At 42.5% G+C, this 22321-nt stretch overlaps 1 protein-coding gene across 1 annotated transcript in view; it reads left to right on the forward strand.

Moving 5' to 3' along the window:
- LOC128692268 (mucin-22-like) overlaps positions 1 to 22321 on the forward strand; it is a 136241-nt gene that overhangs the window by 39392 nt on the left and 74528 nt on the right. The window contains exon 3 of the mRNA XM_070079918.1: positions 7528 to 7663. Within this exon, the coding sequence (XP_069936019.1) occupies positions 7528 to 7663 (136 nt within the window). The remainder of the gene's footprint in view (positions 1 to 7527; positions 7664 to 22321) is intronic.

Genomic DNA, 22321 nt, shown 5'->3' on the forward strand with positions numbered 1-22321 from the left:
GGAGAGGGGATGGATGGTTGTGGGGGAGGGGGAGGATGGTTATTGGAGGGGCAGAGATAGTTGGGGGAGGGAGTTAGATGGTTTGGGGGAGGGAGTTAGATGGTTTGGGGGAGAGAGGGGATGGATGGTTATGGGGGAGGGAGAGGATGGTTATTGGAGGGAGGGAGGTTGTTGGGCGGGGGTTAGACGGTTTGGGGAGGGGTTAGGTGGTTTGGGGGAGGGGTAGGTGGCTAAGGCTAAGGTGTCAAGTGGCGGAGGGTGTGTGTGTGTGTGTGTGTGTGTGTGTGTGTGTGTGTGTGTGTGTGTGTGTGTGTGTGTGTGTGTGTGTGTGTGTGTGTATGTGTGTGTGTGTGAATGTGTGTGTGTGAATGTGTGTGTGTGTGTGTGTGTGTGTGTGTGTGTGTGTGTGTGTGTGTGTGTGTGTGTGTGTGTGTGTGCGTGTGTGTGTGTGTGTATGTGTATGTGTATGTGTGTGTGTGTGTTTGTGTGTTTACGTATGTGTGTATGTATGTGTGTGTGTGTATGTGTGTATGTGTGTGTATGTGTGTGTGTGTGAGTGTCTACCCTTGTGTGTGTGTGCTTGTGTGTGAGGGAGGGAGGGTTAGGGGGGGGGTTGAGAGGTCCGTCGTGTAGGCACAAATTTAGTCTCATTTATCTTTCCCAATTATGCTACTCTCTCCACTTATTGCCCTTTCTGGATTTACGTGTTAATTGTTGCTGGTTATTATCATTTTCCTTGTTCACATTGAGAGAGGACTTCCTAGCTTCCTAAGTATTCTTACTGCTAATAACTACCGGTAGTAACACTGCCTGTGTGCGTGTGTGCGTGTGTGTGTGTGTGAGTGTGTGTGTGTGTGTGTGTGTGTGTGTGTGTGAGAGTCTTGTGCGGTGTAATGACTGGCCGCAACTTCTTGTGACCTGACACAACCCTCCTGGGACCCCCTAGCACCGTCTTACCATGTTGCCCTTAAAAGCTTGTCCCACCTACCTTCTCACACTCGTCAACACTATATTCTCTATGTCTATGCTATTTCTATTCTAATTCTGGTAGTAGCTTGCAGGAGTGAGTGACCAGTATCAAACAGTATACAAGGCCAGCCAGGGCCGTCAACATGCAAACCACAACTAGGCGAATAAACTTGCGGTTGACAGTTGCCAGCTGCTGATGACGTAGTCGTACGTAGGCCTTAAATCCCTATTTTTGGAGATCCTTCACCCGTGATGATTATAACCATATATTCCGCTTCCTCACTTCACTCTTCACTGATGGTAGTATACACTTCACATTATATACACTTCACTTCATATGTATAATGGCACACAACTTGTCGTGACGTCACTTCATCAGGCCTACCGCTGCCAATGTGGCAACAGCGCCTAAGACCCCCAACGGTTTGCGCTTTGAAATATTATGATTTCAGCTTTCCTCTCACTTTCTTTAACTAATAACTTTAATTATCACTCGTAGTATTGTTCACTGACGTTCCACTACCACTGATTACTTCTAGCTGATATTACGCGTCTTTCAACGCTAAGGATCTCGGAGCCTTGTTACCCACGTCTTCACCCCACGGACCCACGTGTGTGTGTGTGTGTGTGTGTGTGTGTGTGTGTGTGTGTGTGTGTGTATGTGTGTATGTGTGTGTTAGTTACCATTTTGTCCTAGGCACATGTCGATTAGACACTAGGCCTGTTGTAGGTGTGTGTGTGTATGTGTGTGTGTGTGTGTGTGTATGTACTCACCTACTTGTACTCACCTATTTGTGGTTGCAGGGGTCGAGTCTTAGCTCCTGGCCCCGCCTCTTCACTTGTTGCTACTGGGTCCTCTCTCTCCCTGCTCCATGAGCTTTATCATACCTCACCTTAAAACTATGTATGGTTCCCGCCTCCACTACGTCACTTTCTAGGCTATTTCACTGCCTGACAACTCTATGACTGAAGAAATACTTCCCAATATCTCTCTGACTCATCTGTGTCTTCAACTTCCAATTGTGGCCTCTTGTTTCTGTGTCCCTTCCCTGGAACATCCTGTCTTTCTCCACCTTGTCTATTCCGCGCAGTATTTTATATGTCGCTATCATGTCTCTCCTGACCCTCCTGTCCTCCAGTATCGTCAGGCCGATTTCCCTTAACCTTTTTTTCATAGGACAGTTCCCTTAGCTCTGGAACTAACCTTGTCGCAAACCTTTGCACTTTCTCTAGTTTCTTGACGTACTTTATCAAGTGTGGGTTCCAAACAGGTGCTGCATACTCCAGTGTGGGCCTGACGTACACGGTGTACAGTGTCTTGAACGATTCCTTACTAAGGTATCGGAACGCTGTTCTCAAGTTTGTCAGGCGCCCATATGCTGCAGTAGGTATCTGGTTGATGTGTGCTTCCGGAGACATGCTCGGTGTTATACTCACCCCAAGATCTTTCTCCTTGAGCGAGGTTTGCAGTCTTTGGCCACCTACCTGGAGTTTACCTGGAGAGAGTTCCGGGGGTCAACGCCCCCGCGGCCCGGTCTGTGACCAGGCCTCCTGGTGGATCAGAGCCTGATCAACCAGGCTGTTACTGCTGGCTGCACGCAAACCAACGTACGAGCCACAGCCCGGCTGATCAGGAACCGACTTTAGGTGCTTGTCCAGTGCCAGCTTGAAGACTGCCAGGGGTCTGTTGGTAATCCCCCTTATGTATGCTGGGAGGCAGTTGAACAGTCTCGGGCCCCTGACACTTATTGTATGGTCTCTTAACGTGCTAGTGACACCCCTGCTTTTCATTGGGGGGATGTTGCATCGTCTGCCAAGTCTTTTGCTTTCGTAGTGAGTGATTTTCGTGTGCAAGTTCGGTACTAGTCCCTCTAGGATTTTCCAGGTGTATATAATCATGTATCTCTCCCGCCTGCGTTCCAGGGAATACAGGTTCAGGAACCTCAAGCGCTCCCAGTAATTGCTAGCCTATACTCTGTCTGCGGTCTTCTGTGCCCTTTCCCTATCTTCATGAATTTGCATTTGGCGGGATTAAATTCGAGAAGCCAGAGAAGCCGGTCCTCATCTGATTTAATTCTCCTCATTAACTTCACATCATCTGCGAACAGGGACACTTCTGAGTCTAACCCTTCCATCATGTCGTTCACATATACCAAAAATAGCACTGGTCCTAGGACCGACCCCTGTGGGACCCCGCTCGTCACAGGTGCCCACTGTGATACATCATTACGTACCATGACTCGTTGTTGCCTCCCTGTCAGGTATTCTCTGATCCATTGCAGTGCCCTTCCTGTTATACGCGCCTGATGCTCTAGCTTCTGCACTAATCTCTTGTGAGGAACTGTGTCAAAGGCCTTCTTGCAGTCCAAGAAGGTGCAATCAACCCACCCCTCTCTCTCGTGTCTTACTTCTGTTATTTTATCATAAAACTCCAGAAGGTTTGTGACACAGAATTTGCCTTCCATGAATCCGTGCTGGTTTGCGTTTATACTCTTGTTCCGTTCCAGGATTTCCACCATTCTCCTCCTGACAATCTTCTCCATAACTTTGCATACTATACACGTCATTGACACAGCTCTATAGTTTAGTGCCTCTTTTCTGTCTCCTTTTTTTAAAAATGGGAACTACATTTGCCGTCTTCCATACCTCAGGTAGTTGCCCAGTTTCCAGGGACGTGTTGAAGATTGTGGTAAGTGGCATGCACAGCATGCCCTCTCCCTCTCTAAGGACCCACGTGAAGATGTTGTCCGGTCCCATTGCCTTTGAGGTATCAAGGTCTCTTAGCAGTTTCTTCACCTCCTCCTCATCTGTATGTATGTCGTCCAACACTTGTTGGTATATTCCTTGCTGGTGTCCCCATCTGGTCTGTTCCCCCAGAGACCTTCCTGTCTCCACTGTAAATACTTCCTTGAATCTCATGTTGAGCTCCTCACATACCTCTTGATCGTTTCTTGTGGGTTCTCCACCTTCTTTCCTCAGCCTTATCACCTGGTCTTTGACTGTTGTCTTCCTCCTAATGTGGCTATACAGCAGTTTCGGGTCAGATTTGACTTTCGATGCTATGTCGTTTTTGTACTGTCGCTGGGCCTCCCTCCTTATCTGTGCGTACTCGTTTCTGGCTATTCTACTAATCTCCTTATTTTCCTGAGTCCTTTGCCTCCTGTACCTTTTCCATTCTCTGGTGCACTTAGTTTTTGCCTCCCTACACCTTTGGGTAAACCAAGGACTCGCTTTGGTCTTCCTATTATTTCTGTTTCCCTTGGGAACAAACCTTTCTTCTGCCTCCTTGCACTTTGTTGCTACATATTCCATCATCTCGTTTACTGATTTTCCTACCAATTCTCTGTCCCACTGAACCTCCTGCAGGAAGTTCCTCATACCTGTGTAGTCCCCCCTTTTATAGTTTGGCTTTTCCCATTCAATTCCTGTTACCTTCTCCACTTGTAACTCTACTATATAATCAAAACTCAGAACCACGTGATCGCTAGCTCCAAGGGGCCTCTCATAAGTGATGTCCTCAATGTCTGAACTGCTCAGAGTGAACACAAGATCCAGTCTTGCTGGCTCATCCTCCCCTCTCTCTCTGGTAGTGTCCCTGACATGTTGATGCATGAGGTTTTCAAGTACCACATCCATCATCTTGGCTCTCCACGTTTCGGGACCCCCATGTGGCTCCAGGTTTTCCCAGTCGATCTCCCTGTGGTTGAAATCGCCCATTACCAGTAGCTTTGCTCTGCTCGAGTGAGCCCTTCTTGCCACCTCAGCCAGTGTGTCCACCATCGCCCTGTTGTTTTCTTCGTACTCCTCTCTTGGCCTCCTGCAGTTGTGTGGTGGGTTATACATCACTCCAATGACTACTTTATGTTCTCCAGACTGAATTGTACCTACTATGTAGCCTCTTTCTCCAATCACGTCCATGCCTTCCATTTCCTCAAATCCCCATTGGTTTTTTATGAGCAGTGCAACCACTCCTTCCCCTCTACTCCTATCTTTCCTCAGGATCTGATATCCCGGTGTCTGTTATTGTCTCAGCGAGTTTTGTTTCTGTGACTGCTATGATGTCTGGGGATTTCTCACTGATTCTTTCGTTCCACTCCTCATGCTTATTCGTTATTCCGTCCTCGTTTGTGTACCAAACTTTCAGCTTCTTTTCTATCACTGTGGTCCTGCAAGAATATTGGGGTTGAGGGAGCGAGAGCCTTGGTGGGGGCCTATATGGGGCTGTGGTGTAGGTGGGGTTTGTGATGATGGGGGTGGGGTCAGAATGCCCATAAGGGACAGCTGTTAGGGTGAGGTATGTGATGTGGGGGTTGGTGGCGGAGGGAACATTGGGATTGTCGTGGTTGGAGTCTTTCGGTGGGAGATTCTGCGGGGCGTGTTTGCCCTTCCTCCTGTGTCTGGGTCCTTCTCATCGTCATCATTGCCTCTCGTTCCTCCTTGCGTCTCTGTACCCTCTCTTTCAGTGTAGTCCTTTTTTCTTGTGTTCTGTCGCGATCGAGGTATACTCTCTGGTACCCCTGTTTGTCCCTCAGTCTTGCTTTCTCTTGCAGGATCCTGGCTCGAACTGATTCTTCCTTGAAAATTACTTTGACAGGCCGTATCCTTCCACTCGCAAACCACCCAATTCTCCGAAAATTTGTCACCTGGGTCATATCGCCCTCACCTATTGTTTTCATGATGCCTTCAATCATTTTTTCCTCCTCCTGTTTTATTTCCTCGAAGTTGTCCCCCTTGGCTTCTTGGAGCCCGTAGACAAAAACTGACCTCTCCCTTTCCTCCTCCCACTAAGTCTCCATTTGCTTCCTCTGAGGTGTTTTGTTTCCTTCCATTGAAACGTTCCTGCCTTCAGTCCCTGTCCTATCTGAAACTTCTATTCTCAGTGAACTGTATTTCATGATCAGCTGTTCCTTGCTACTGCAGTTGGCTGTTAGAGGCTCTGCATATAACATACCTTCATTGACTAGAGTCAATTATAGCTGAGATTATAAGAAGTCATCTCGATAAGCATAGCTTGATTAATGATACTCAGCATGGATTCACAAGAGGCCGGTCTTGTCTAACTAATTTATTAACTTTCTTCAGTAAAGCTTTTGAGGCTGTTGACCACGATAAAGAATTTTATATTATTTACTTAGATTTTAGTAAGGCTTTTGATAGAGTTCCGCACCATAGACTGTTAAAGAAAGTGGCAGCTCATGGCATTGGGGGAAAAGTGCTCTCGTGGATCGAGTCATGGCTCACTGACAGGAAGCAGAGAGTGTCCATAAATGGGGTTAAATCCGAGTGGGGATCTGTAACAAGTGGCGTTCCACAGGGATCAGTCTTGGGCCCGTTGTTGTTTATAATATATATCAATGATCTTGATGAGGGAATTACTAGTGATATGAGCAAATTCGCCGATGACACAAAGATAGGCAGGATAATTGATTCAAACGTAGATGTTATGGAACTTCAGGAGGATTTAAACAAACTCTATTCTTGGTCAGAAAAGTGGCAGATGCAGTTCAATGTAGATAAATGCAAGGTTCTGAAGCTTGGGAGTGCCCATAACCCTAGTACTTATAAGTTAAATGATGTAGAACTTAGCCATACAGATTGCGAAAAGGACTTGGGGGTTATGGTGAGCAGCAACCTTAAACCAAGACAGCAATGCCTAAGCGTACGTAATAAGGCAAATAGATTACTGGGATTTATATCAAGAAGTGTAAGCAACAGAAGTCCAGAGGTCATACTGCAGCTTTATACATCATTAGTAAGGCCTCACCTAGATTATGCAGCTCAGTTCTGGTCTCCGTATTACAAAATGGACATAAATTCGTTAGAAAACATTCAGCGTAGGATGACTAAATTAATACATAGCATTAGAAATCTTCCTTATGAAGAAAGATTGAAGACTCTTAAGTTACATTCACTTCTCAGACGAAGAATGAGGGGAGACCTGATCGAAGTGTATAAGTGGAAGATAGGTATTAATAAAGGGGATATTAATAAGGTCTTGAGGATGTCTCTCCAAGAGAGAACCCGCAGTAATGGATTTAAATTAGATAAGTTTAGATTTAGAAAGGACATAGGAAAGTATTGGTTTGGAAATAGGGTAGTTGATGAGTGGAACAGTCTACCTAGTTGGGTTATTGAGGCTGGGACTTTGGGTAGTTTCTAATTTAGGTTGGATAAGTACATGAGTGGGAGGGGTTGGATTTGAGTGGGACTTTCACATCAGAGCTTATTTCTTGGGTGGCATTGAAAACTGGGTTGGGCAAATGTTTTGTTAGTGGGATGAATTGTAAAGGACCTGCCTAGTATAGGCTAGCAGGCCTTCTGCAGTGTTCCTCCTTTCTTATGTTCTTATGTTCTTATGTTATTTGATCTTAGTATGCTCCTCGTCTTTTCCCTGGCCCCTGTGTGTGTGTGTGTGTGTGTGTGTGTGTGTGTGTGTGTGTGTGTGTGTGTGTGTGTGTGTGTGTGTGTGTGTTTCTGTGTGTGTGTGTGTGTGTGTGTGTGTTCTTCAAAACTCTTATCATATTAAGCTGTTGACAATTCTCTATTTTCACCCACCAGGAAAACACTTCTAGAAGTATAGCCAAACGCTCCACCATCGGTGCTACTGACACTGTCTCTGCAACAGGTACATCATCTGATACGTCTGTGACTCTCACAACAGGTTTCTCAGACACCATCACTAGTGTTCGCCCAGGTAGGCTCATTTAGGTTAAAAGTCTATCGGTTACACCGTGTCATTTAAGACTGCACGTCACTTGTGTTTAATCAGTCTCTCGGAATAAATATGTACACTTCTGGGTGCACACAATCCTAAGTGTACCAAAACATGTACACAATCCTGAGTGTACAAAGACATGTACACAATCCTGAGTGTACAAAACATGTACACAATCCTGAGTGTATCAAGACATGTACACATCTAGCAAGTTAGGTTTTATATCTTGTACACTAGAGTAATCTCTGATGTCACCGAGCAAACTAGATCCACTTGTAACACAGGTACAGCAGTTTAAAGCACAGGTACATCCTTTCAAGACACAGGTAAAACCTCTCAAAACAGAGGTACAGCCTCATATAACACAGGTACAACCTGTTATAACACAGGTACAGCCTCATATAACACAGGTACAGTCTGTTATAACACAGGTACAGCCTCTTATAACACAGTTAGAGCCTAATATAACACAGGTACAGCCTGTTGTAATACAGGTACAGCCTCATATAACAGGTACAGCCTCATATAACACAGGTACAGCCTAATAAAACACAGGTACAGCCTCTTATAACACAGTTACAGCCTAATATAACACAGGTACAGCCTGTTATAATACAGGTACAGCCTCATATAACACAGGTACAGCCGGTTATAACACAGGTACAGCCTCATATAACACAGGTACAACCTGTTATAACACAGGTACAGCCTCATATAACACAAGTACAACCTGCTATAATACAGGTACAGCCTCATATAACACAGGTACAGCCTGTTATAACACAGGTACAGCCTCTTATAACACAGTTACAGCCTAATATAACACAGGTACAGCCTGTTATAATACAGGTACAGCCTCATATAATACAGCTACAGCCTCTTATAACACAGGTACAGCCTCTTATAACAAAGGTACAGCCTGTTATAACACAGGTAATGCCTCATATAACACAGGTACAGCCTCTTATAACACAGGTACAGCCTCTTATAATACAGGTACAGAATAATATAACAAAGGAACAGCCTCATATAACACAGGTACAGCCTGTTATAACACAGGTACCGCCTGTTATAACACAGGTAATGCCTCATATAACACAGGTACAGCCTGTTATAACACAGGAACAGCCTCATATAACACAGGTACAGCCTGCTATAACACAGGTACTGCCTCTTATAACACAGGTAATGCCTCATATAACACAGCTACAGCCTGTTTTAACACAGGTACAGCCTCATATAACACAGGTACAGCCGCTTATAACACAGGTACAGCCTCTTATAACACAGGTACAGCCTAATATAACACAGGTACAGCCTCATATAACAGAGGTACAGCCTGCTATAACACAGGTACCGCCTGTTATAACACAGGTACAGTATCTTATAACGTAGGTACCGCCTGTTATAACACAGGTACCACCTGTTATAACACAGGTACAATATCTAATAACACAGGTACAGCCTGTTATAACACATGTACAGCCTCTTATAACACAGGTACAGCCTCATAACACAGGTACAGCCTCATATAACACAGGTACAGCCTCTTATAACACAGGTACAGCCTCATATAACACATGTACAGCCGCTTATAACACAGGTACAGCCTCTTATAACACAGGTACAGCCTAATATAACACAGGTACAGCCTCATATAACAGAGGTACAGCCTGATATAACACAGGTACCGCCTGTTATAACACAGGTACAGTATCTTACAACGTAGGTACCGCCTGTTATAACACAGGTACCACCTGTTATAACACAGGTACGATATCTTATAACACAGGTACAGCCTGATATAACACAGGTACAGCCTCTTATAACACAGGTACAGCCTCATATAACACAGGTACAGCCTCATATAACACATGTACAGCCTCTTATAACACAGGTATAGCCTCATATAACACAGGTACAGCCTGTTGTAACACAGGTACAGCCTCTTATAACACAGGTACAGCCTAATATAACACAGGTACAGCTTCTTAAAACACAGGTACAGCCTCTTAAAACGCAGGTACAGCCTCATATAACACAGGTACAGCCTGTTATAACACAGGTACAGCCTCTTATAACACAGGTACAGTCTGTTATAACACAGGTACAGCCTCTTATAACACAGGTACAGCCTCTTAAAACACAGGTACAGTCTGTTATAACACAGGTACAGCCTGTGTTATAACACAGGTACAGCCTGTTATAACACAGGTACAGAATCTTATAGCACAGGTACAGTCTGTTATAACATTATAACACAGGTACAGCCTATTATAACACAGGTGAAGCCTCATATAACACAGGTACAGCTTGTTATAACACAGGTACAGCCTTATATAACACAGGTACAGCTTGTTATAACACAGGTACAGCCTCATATAACACAGGTACAGCCTCTTATAACACAGGTACAGCCTCTTATAACGCAGGTACAGCCTCTTATAACACAGGTGCAGCCTCATATAACACAGGTACAGCCTCATGTAACACAGGTACAGCCTGTTATAACACAGGTACAGCCTCTTATAACACAGGTACAGCCTCTTATAACGCAGGTACAGCCTCATAAAACGCAGGTACAGCCTCTTATAACACAGGTGCAGCCTCATATAACGCAGGTACAGCCTCTTATAACACAGGTACAGCCTCATATAACACAGGTACAGCCTTTTATAACACAGGTACAGCCTCTTATAACGCAGGTACAGCCTCTTATAACACAGGTACAGCCTCATATAACACAGGTACAGCTTGCTATAACACAGGTACAACCTCTTATAACACAGGTACAGCCTCTTATAACACAGGTAAAGCCTGTTATAACATTATAACACAGGTACAGCCTATTATAACACAGGTAAAGCCTCATATAACATAGGTACAGCCTCATATAACACAGGTACAGCTTGTTATAACACAGGTACAGCCTCATATAACACAGGCACAGCTTGTTATAACACAGGTACAACCTCTTATAACACAGCTACAGCCTCTTATAACACAGCTACAGTCTGTTATAACACAGGTACAGTCTGTTATAACACAGGTACAGTCTGTCATAACACAGGTACAGTCTGTCATAACACAGGTACAGTCTGTTATAACACAGGTACAGTCTGTCATAACACAGGTACATTCTGTCATAACACAGGTACATCATCTTATAACACAGGTACAGTCTGTTATAACACAGGTACAGTCTGTTATAACACAGGTACAGTCTGTCATAACACAGGTACTGTCTGTTAAACCACAGGTACAGTCTGTTATAACACAGGTACAGTCTGTCATAGCACAGGTACAGCCTGTTATAACACAGGTACAGCATCTTATAACACAGGTACAGCCTCATATAACACAGGTACAGCCTAATATAACACAGGTACAGCCTCATATAACACAGGTACAGCCTGTTATAACACAGGTACAGCCTGTTATAACACAGGTACAGCCTTACATAACACAGGTACAACCTCTTATAACACAGGTGCAACCTCCTATAACACAGGTACAGCCTGTTATAACACAGGTACAGCCTAATATAACACAGGTACAGCCTCATATAAGACAGGTACAGCATCATATAACACAGGTACAACCTCTTATAACACAGGTACAGCCTGTTATAACACAGGTACAGCATCTTATAACACAGGTACAGCCTCATATAACACAGGTACAGCCTCATATAACACAGGTACAGCCTCATATAACACAAGTACCGCCTCATATAACACAGGTACAGCCTCATATAACACAGGTACAGCCTCATATAACACAGGAACAGCCTCATATAACACAGGTACAGCCTGTTATAACACAGGTACAGCCTCATATAACACAGGTACAGCCTCATATAACACAGGTACAGCCTCATATAACACAGGTACAGCCTGTTATAACGCAGGTGCAGCCTCATATAACACAGGTACAGCCTGTTATAACACAGGTAAAACCTCATATAACAAAGGTACAGCCTCTTATAACACAGGTACAGCCTCACATAACACAGGTACAGCTTGTTAAAACACAGGTACAGCCTCATATAACACAGGTACAGCCTGCTATGACACAGGTACAGCCTCATATAACACAGGTACAGCCTCTTATAACGCGGGTACAGCCTCTTATAATGCACGTACAACCTCTTATAACACAGTTACAGCCTGTTATAACACAGGTACAGTCTGTTATAACACAGGTACAGTCTGTCATAACACAGGTACAGTCTGGTATAACACAGGTACAGTCTGTTATACCACACGTACAATCTGCTATAACACAGGTACAGCCTCCTATAACACAGGTACAGCCTGCTATGACACAGGTACAGCCTCATATAACACAGGTACAGTCTATTATGGATGAGGACTAACAAACTTACACTAAACATTGACAAAACCTACTTCATTCAGTTTGGTAACAGAGCTACAGATGTCCCTCTTAACATAATGATAAATGGATCACCTATCACAAAACTAACAGAGGGAAAATTCTTAGGAATCCACCTTGATAATAGACTCAAATTTCATACACATATACATCAAATTTCTAAGAAAATTTCCAAGACTGTAGGCATACTATCGAAGATACGGTACTATGTTCCACAGTCAGCCCTCCTGGCCCTATATCACTCTCTTATTTACCCCTATCTCACCTATGGAATTTGTGCATGGGGCTCAACAACAATTAACCATCTCAGACCACTAATTACCCAACAAAAGGCTGCAGTTAGAATGATAACAAATTCTCACTACAGGCAGCACACTCCACCAATATTCAATACACTAAACCTACTCACCATACAAAACATCCATACTTATTACTGCACCTATTACATACATAGAACACTCAACTCTGATATTAACCCTCCCCTCAAACATCTCCTTGCCAACCTCAACAGAACACATGACCAAAACACAAGGCACAGATCACTCTTTGATGTTCCTCGTGTCCATCTCACGCTATGCAAAAACTCAATGCACATAAAAGGCCCTAAAATCTGGAATTCATTACCTGTAAATATAAAAGAAACACTACCTGTTTATAAATTCAAGTCTCTTCTCAAAGATCACTTACTCACCCAAAACCAAATAAATACTGAATAACTGAACATTATAAATTGTATATCTTAAATGTTTCTCACAATTATATCACATAAATGTTAAACCTAAAACCCAATCTAACTTTATTATTTTTTAAATACACTACCTAACAGAATCGCTACCTAACTGAATGCAACCATATGACCTGTCTTTGTAATACTCACTTGTGCTTTATAGTAATCTGTTTACATTAATGTTTTATCACTGATTTCATCATTGCTTAGTAGCAGCGCTGTATAGTCCTTGTGGCTTAGCGCTTCTTTTTGATTATAATAATAATAATAATAATCATTGCTTAGTTAATCTTAAGTTAATTTTAAGCCAGCCCGTAATGCTATGCATAGTATAAGTGGCTTTGGCATACTGCTCTTATCTGTATTTTTTTTGTACCTCTGTATGTATGCTAAAATTGGAAATAAATAAATAAATAAATAAATAAATAAATATATAACAGAGGTACAGCCTCACATAACACAGGTACAGTATCTTATAACACAGGTACAACCTCTTATAACACAGGTACAGCCTGTTATAACACAGGTACAGCCTCTTATAACACAGGTACAGCCTCTTATAGCACAGGCACAACCTCTTGTAACACAGGTACAGCCTGTTATAACACAAGTACAGTCTATTATAACACAGGTACAGCCTGTTATAACACAGGTACAGCCTCTTATAACACAGGTACAACCTCTTATTACACAGGCACAGCCTCATATAACACAGGTACAGCCTGTTATAACACATGTACAGTCTGTTATAACACAGGTACAGCCTGTTATAACACAGGTACAGGCTGTTATAACACAGGTACAGTCTGTTATAACATAGGTACAGTCTGTTATAACATAGGTACAGTCTGTTATAACACAGGTACAGTCTGTTATAACACCGGTACAGTCTGTTATAACACAGGTACAGCCTGTTATAACACAGGTACGGCTGTTATAACACAGGCACAGCCTGTTATAACACAGGTACAGTCTGTTATAACATAGGTACAGTCTGTTATAACACAGGTACAGTCTGTTATAACACAGGTACAGTCTGTTATAACACAGGTACAGCCTGTTATAACACAGGTACAGTCTGTTATAACACAGGTACAGCCTCTTATAACACAGGTACAGTCTGTTATAACACAAGTACAGTCTGTTATAACACAGGTACAGCCTTTTAAAACAGAGGTACAGTCTGTTATAACACAGGTACAGCCTCTTATAACACAGGTACAGTCTGTTATAACACAGGTACAGTCTGTTATAACACAGGTACAGTCTGTTATAACACAGGTACAGTCTGATATAACACAGTTAGTCTATTATAACACAGGTACAGTCTGTTATAACACAGGTACAGCCTCTTATAGCACAGGTACACTCTGTTATAACACAGGTACAGCCTCTTATAACACAGGTACAGTCTGTTATAACACAGGTACAGTCTGTTATAACACAGTTAGTCTGTTATAACACAGGTACAGTCTGTTATAACACAGGTACAGTCTGTTATAACGCAGGTACAGTCTGTTATAACGCAGGTACAGCCTCTAATAACACAGGTACAGCCTCTTATAACACAGGTACAGCCTCATATAACACAGGTACAGCCTCATATAACACAGGTACAGCCTCATATAACACAAGTACAGCCTCATATAACACAGGTACAGATTCATATAACACAGGTACAGCCTTATATAACACAGGTACATCCTCATATAACACAGGTACAGCCTCATATAACACAGGTACAGCCTGTTATAACACAGGTACAGCCTCATATAACACAGGTACAGCCTCATATGACACAGGTACAGCCTCATATAACACAGGTACAGCCTGTTATAACACAGGTGCAGCCTCATATAACACAGGTACAGCCTGTTATAACACAGGTACAACCTCATATAACAAAGGTACAGCCTCTTATAACACAGGTACAGCCTCATATAACACAGGTACAGCTTGTTAAAACACAGGTACAGCCTCATATAACACATGTACAGCCTCATATAACACAGGTACAGCCTGCTATGACACAGGTACAGCCTCATATAACACAGGTACAGCCTCTTATAACGCAGGTACAGCCTCTTATAACGCAAGTACAGCCTCTTATAACACAGGTACAGCCTGTTATAACACAGGTACAGTCTGTTATAACACAGGTACAGTCTGTCATAACACAGGTACAGTCTGGTATAACACAGGTACAGTCTGTTATACCACAGGTACAATCTGCTATAACACAGGTACAGCCTCCTATAACACAGGTACAGCCTGCTATGACACAGGTACAGCCTCATATAACACAGGTACAGCCTCTTATAACGCAGGTACAGCCTCTTATAACGCAAGTACAGCCTGTTATAACACAGGTACAGTCTGTCATAACACAGGTACAGTCTGGTGTAACACAGGTACAGTCTGTTATACCACAGGTACAATCTGCTATAACACAGGTACAGCCTCTTATAACACAGATACAGCCTGTTATAACACAGGTACAATCTGCTATAACACAGGTACAGCCTCCTATAACACAGGTACAGTATGTGATAACACAGGTACAGTCTGTCAAAACACAGGTACAGTCTGTTATAACACAGGTACAGTCTGTTATAACACAGGTACAGTCTGTTATAACACAGGTACAGTCTGTTATAACACAGGTACAGACTCTTATAACACAGGCACAGCCTCTTATAACACAGGTACAGCCTGTTATAACACAGGTACAATCTGTTATAACACAGGTACAGCCTGTTATAACACAGGTACAGCCTGTTATAGCACAGGTACAGCCTCTTATAGCACAGGCACAGCCTCTTATAACACAGGTACAGCCTCTTATAACGCAGGTACAGCCTCATGTAACACAGGTATAGTCTGTTACAACACAGGTGCAGTCTGTTATAACACAGATACAGTCTGTTATAACACAGGTACTGCCTGTTATAACACATGTACAGTCTGTTATAACACAGGTACAGTCTGTTATAACACAGGTACAGCCTCTTATAACACAGGTACAGCCTCATATAACACAGGTACAGCTTGTTAAAACACAGGTACAGCCTCATATAACACATGTACAGCCTCATATAACACAGGTACAGTCTGTTATAACACAGGTACAGTCTGTCATAACACAGGTACCTGCTATGACACAGGTACAGCCTCATATAACACAGGTACAGTCATAACACAGGTACAGTCTGGTGTAACACTCTTATAACGCAGGTACAGCCTCTTATAACGCAAGTACAGCCTCTTATAACACAGGTACAGCCTGTTATAACACAGGTACAGTCTGTTATAACACAGGTACAGTCTGTCATAACACAGGTACAGCCTGTTATAGCACAGGTACAGCCTCTTATAGCACAGGCACAGCCTCTTATAACACAGGTACAGCCTCTTATAACGCAGGTACAGCCTCATGTAACACAGGTATAGTCTGTTACAACACAGGTGCAGTCTGTTATAACACAGATACAGTCTGTTATAACACAGGTACTGCCTGTTATAACACATGTACAGTCTGTTATAACACAGGTACAGTCTGTTATAACACAGGTACAGCCTCTTATAACACAGGTACAGCCTCATATAACACAGGTACAGCTTGTTAAAACACAGGTACAGCCTCATATAACACATGTACAGCCTCATATAACACAGGTACAGCCTGCTATGACACAGGTACAGCCTCATATAACACAGGTACAGCCTCTTATAACGCAGGTACAGCCTCTTATAACGCAAGTACAGCCTGTTATAACACAGGTACAGTCTGTCATAACACAGGTACAGTCTGGTGTAACACAGGTACAGTCTGTTATACCACAGGTACAATCTGCTATAACACAGGTACAGCCTCTTATAACACAGATACAGCCTGTTATAACACAGGTACAATCTGCTATAACACAGGTACAGCCTCCTATAACACAGGTACAGTCTATTATAACACAGGTACAGTCTGTGATAACACAGGTACAGTCTGTCAAAACACAGGTACAGTCTGTTATAACACAGGTACAGTCTGTTATAACACAGGTACAGTCTGTTATAACACAGGTACAGTCTGTTATAACACAGGTACAGACTCTTATAACACAGGCACAGCCTCTTATAACACAGGTACAGCCTGTTATAACACAGGTACAATCTGTTATAACACAGGTACAGCCTGTTATAACACAGGTACAGCCTGTTATAGCACAGGTACAGCCTCTTATAGCACAGGCACAGCCTCTTATAACACAGGTACAGCCTCTTATAACGCAGGTACAGCCTCATGTAACACAGGTATAGTCTGTTACAACACAGGTGCAGTCTGTTATAACACAGATACAGTCTGTTATAACACAGGTACTGCCTGTTAAAACACATGTACAGTCTGTTATAACACAGGTACAGTCTGTTATAACACAGGTACAGCCTCTTATAACACAGGTACAGCCTGTTATAACACATATACAGCCTCATATAACACAGGTACAGTATCTTATAACACAGGTACAGCCTGTTATAACACAGGTACAGCCTCATATAACACAGGTACAGCCTATTATAACACAGGTACAGCCTGTTATAACACATATACAGCCTCATATAACACAGGTACAGTATCTTATAACACAGGTACAGCCTGTTATAACACAGGTACAGCCTCATATAACACAGGTACAGCCTATTATAACACAGGTACAGCCTGTTATAACACATAGACAGCCTCATATAACACAGGTACAGTATCTTATAACACAGGTACAGCCTGTTATAACACAGGTACAGCCTCATATAACACAGGTACAGCCTATTATAACACAGGTACAGTCTGTTATAACACAGGTACAGCCTGTTATAACACAAGTACAGCCTCTTAGAGACAGGAACAGCCTCATATAACACAGGTACAATATCTTATGACACAGGTACAGCCTGTTATAACACATGTACAGCCTCATATAACAGAGGTACAGCCTCACATAACACAGGTACAGTATCTTATAACACAGGTACAACCTCTTACAACACAGGTACAGCCTGTTATAACACAGGTACAGCCTGTTATAACACAGGTACAGCCTCTTATAGCACAGTCACAACCTCTTGTAACACAGGTACAGCATGTTATAACACAGGTACAGTCTGTTATAACACAGGTACAGCCTGTTATAACACAGGTACAGCCTCTTATAACACAGGTACAGCCTCTTATAACACAGGCACAGCCTCTTATAACACAGGTACAGCCTGTTATAACAGGTACAGTCTGTTATAACACAGGTACAGCCTGTTATAACACAGGTACAGCCTGTTATAACACAGGTCCAGCCTGTTATAACACAGGTACAGCCTCTTATAAGACAGGCACAGCCTCTTATAACACAAATACAGCCTCTTATAACACAGGTACAGCCTCATATAACACAGGTACAGTCTGTTACAACACAGGTGCAGTCTGTTATAACACAAGTACAGCCTCTTATAACACAGGTACAGCCTGTTATAACACAGATACAGTCTGTTATAACACAGATACAGCTTGTTATAACACAGGTACAGCCTGTTATAACACAGATACAGTCTGTTATAACACAGGCACAGTCTGTTATAACACAGGTACAGCCTGTTATAACACTGTTACAGCCTCATATAACACAGGTACAGCCTGTTATAACACAGGTACAGCCTGTTATAACACAGGTACAGCCTGGTATAACACAGGTGCAGCCTTATATAACACAGGTACAGCCTGTTATAACACAGGTACAGCCTCTTATAACACAGGTGCAGTCTGTTATAACTCAGGTACAGCCTGCTATAACACAGGTACAGCCTCTTATAAGACAGGAACAGCCTCATGTAACACAGGTACAGTATCTTATAACACAGGTACAGCCTGTTATAACACAGGTACAGTCTCATATAACAGAGGTACAGCCTTACATAACACAGGTACAGTATCTTATAACACAGGTACAACCTGTTATAACACAGGTAGAGCCTGTTATAACACAGGTAAAGTCTGTTATAATACAGGTACAGCCTCTTATAACACATGTACAGTCTGTTATAACACCGGTACAGTCTGTTATAACACAGGTACAGTCTGTTATAACACAGGTACAGTCTGTTATAACACAGGTACAGCCTTTTATAACACAGGTACAGCCTCTTATAACACAGGTACAGTCTGTTATAACACAGGTACAGTCTGTTATAACACAGGTACAGTCTGTTATAACACAGGTACAGTGTGTTATAACGCAGGTACAGCCTCTTATAACACAGGTACAGCCTCTTATAACACAAGTACAGCCTGTTATAACACAGGTACAGCCTGTTATAACACAGGTACAGTCTGTTATAACACAGGTACAGTCTGTTATAACATAGGTACAGTCTGTTATAACACAGGTACAGTCTGTTATAACACAGGCACAGCCTGTTATAACACAGGTACAGTCTGTTATAACACAGGTACAGTCTGTTATAACACAGGTACAGTCTGTTATAACACAGGTACAGTCTGTTATAACGCAGGTACAGCCTCTTATAACACAGGTACAGCCTCTTATAACACAAGTACAGCCTGTTATAACACAGGTACAGCCTGTTATAACACAGGTATAGCCTCTTATAACACAAGTACCTCCTGTTATAACACAGGAACAGCCTGTTATAACACAGGTACAGCCTCTTATAACACAAGTACAGCCTGTTATAACGCAGGTACAGCCTGTTATAACACAGGTACAGCCTATTATAGCGCAAGTACAGCCTGTAAGAACACAGGTACAGTCTGTTATAACTCAGGTACAGCCTCTTATAACACAAGCACAACCTTTTATAACACAGGTACAGCCTGTTATAACACAGGTACGGCCTATTATAGCGCAAGTACAGCCTGTAATAACACAGGTACAGCCTGTTATAACACAGGTACAGCCTCTTATAACACATGTACAGCCTGTTATAACGCAGGTACAGCCTGTTATAACACAGGTACAGCCTGTTATAACACAAGTACAGCCTGTTATAACGCAGGTACAGCCTGTTATAACTCAGGTACAGCCTATTATAACACAAGTACAGCCTGTTATAACGCAGGTACAGCCTGTTATAACACAGGTACAGCCTGTTATAACACAGGTACAGCCTCTTATAATACAAGTACAGCCTGTTATAACGCAGGTACAGCCTGTTATAACACAGGTACAGCCTATTATAACACAAGTACAGCCTGTTATAACGTAGGTACAGCCTGTTATAACGCAGGTACAGCCTGTTATAACACAAGTACAGCCTATTATAACACAAGTACAGCCTGTTATAACTCAGGTACAGCCTGTTATAACACAAGTACAGCCTGTTATAACGCAGGTGCAGCCTGTTATAACACAGGTACAGCCTGTTATAACACAAGTACAGCCTGTTATAACACAGGTACAGCCTGTTATAACTCAGGTACAGCCTGTTATAAGACAAGTACAGCCTGTTATAACACAGGTACAGCCTGTTATAACACAGGTACAGCCTGTTATAACACAGGTACAGCCTGTTATAACGCAGGTGCAGCCTGTTATAACACAGGTACAGCCTGTTATAACACAGGTACAGCCTGTTATAACACAGGTACAACCTGTTATAACACAGGTACAGCCTGTTATAACGCAGGTGCAGCCTGTTATAACACAGGTACAGCCTGTTATAACACAGGTACAGCCTGTTATAACACAGGTACAACCTGTTATAACACAGGTACAGCCTGTTATAACACAGGTACAGCCTATTATAACACAAGTACAGCCTGTTATAACACAGGTACAACCTATTATAATAAGGCTTTCAGCTGAAATATCTGTTATTTACATACCATCATTGGTCTCCCGTTTTAATCTATATTGATGTTGGCAAGGTCAGGTTGGAGATAATGTTAGCATGATAGAGAACGATCTCAATGAGGGAAGTGGGTAATATTTACTGGGTAACACAATTTTGAAAATTCGATAGAGGGTGGAAATTTTATAGTGGAAATAACCTATGAGAACCATGGCGCAGACGGCCGTTTGCGATTTTTTTTTTATATTTTTTTAATGCCATTGTCATAAGACGAAGGAGCCCACCGTTGAAGTTGTTTTGTTATTTTTACTGAAAGTCGCCGGAGAATATAGAAATTAATAAAAGAGAGAAGAGAGTGAGGTAATACAAGTTAGTGATAAAGAGGAGAGGTGACTAAGAAGGTGCAAGATGATTGATGCAACAAGATCACACGACACTAACACTGACATCACTGACGATAACAAACAGATCATACGACACTAACACTGTCATCAATGACGATAACAAACAGATCATACGACACTAACACTGTCATCAATGACGATAACAAACAGATCATACAACACTAACACTGACATCACTGACGATAACAAACAGATCATACGACACTAACACTGACATCACTGACGATAACAAGCAGATCATACGACACTAACACTGACATCACTGACGATAACAAGCAGATCATACGACACTAACACTGACATCACTGACGATAACAAGCAGATCATACGACACTAACACTGACATCACTGACGATAACAAACAGATCACACGACACTAACACTGACATCACTGACGATAACAAACAGATCACACGACACTAACACTGACATCACTGACGATAACAAACAGATCACACGACACTAACACTGACATCACTGACGATAACAAGCAGATCATACGACACTAACACTGACATCACTGACGATAACAAACAGATCATACGACACTAACACTGACATCACTGACGATAACAAACAGATCATACGACACTAACACTGACATCACTGACGATAACAAGCAGATCATACGACACTAACACTGACATCACTGACGATAACAAGCAGATCATACGACACTAACACTGACATCACTGACGATAACAAGCAGATCATACGACACTAACACTGACATCACTGACGATAACAAACAGATCATACGACACTAACACTGACATCACTGACGATAACAAACAGATCATACGACACTAACACTGACATCACTGACGATAACAAGCAGATCATACGACACTAACACTGACATCACTGACGATAACAAGCAGATCATACGACACTAACACTGACATCACTGACGATAACAAGCAGATCATACGACACTAACACTGACATCACTGACGATAACAAACAGATCACACGACACTAACACTGACATCACTGACGATAACAAACAGATCACACGACACTAACACTGACATCACTGACGATAACAAACAGATCACACGACACTAACACTGACATCACTGACGATAACAAGCAGATCATACGACACTAACACTGACATCACTGACGATAACAAACAGATCATACGACACTAACACTGACATCACTGACGATAACAAACAGATCATACGACACTAACACTGACATCACTGACGATAACAAACAGATCATACGACACTAACACTGACATCACTGACGATAACA

The sequence above is a fragment of the Cherax quadricarinatus genome, unplaced genomic scaffold (genome assembly GCF_038502225.1).
Source record: "Cherax quadricarinatus isolate ZL_2023a unplaced genomic scaffold, ASM3850222v1 Contig43, whole genome shotgun sequence".
NCBI lineage: Eukaryota > Metazoa > Arthropoda > Malacostraca > Decapoda > Parastacidae > Cherax > Cherax quadricarinatus.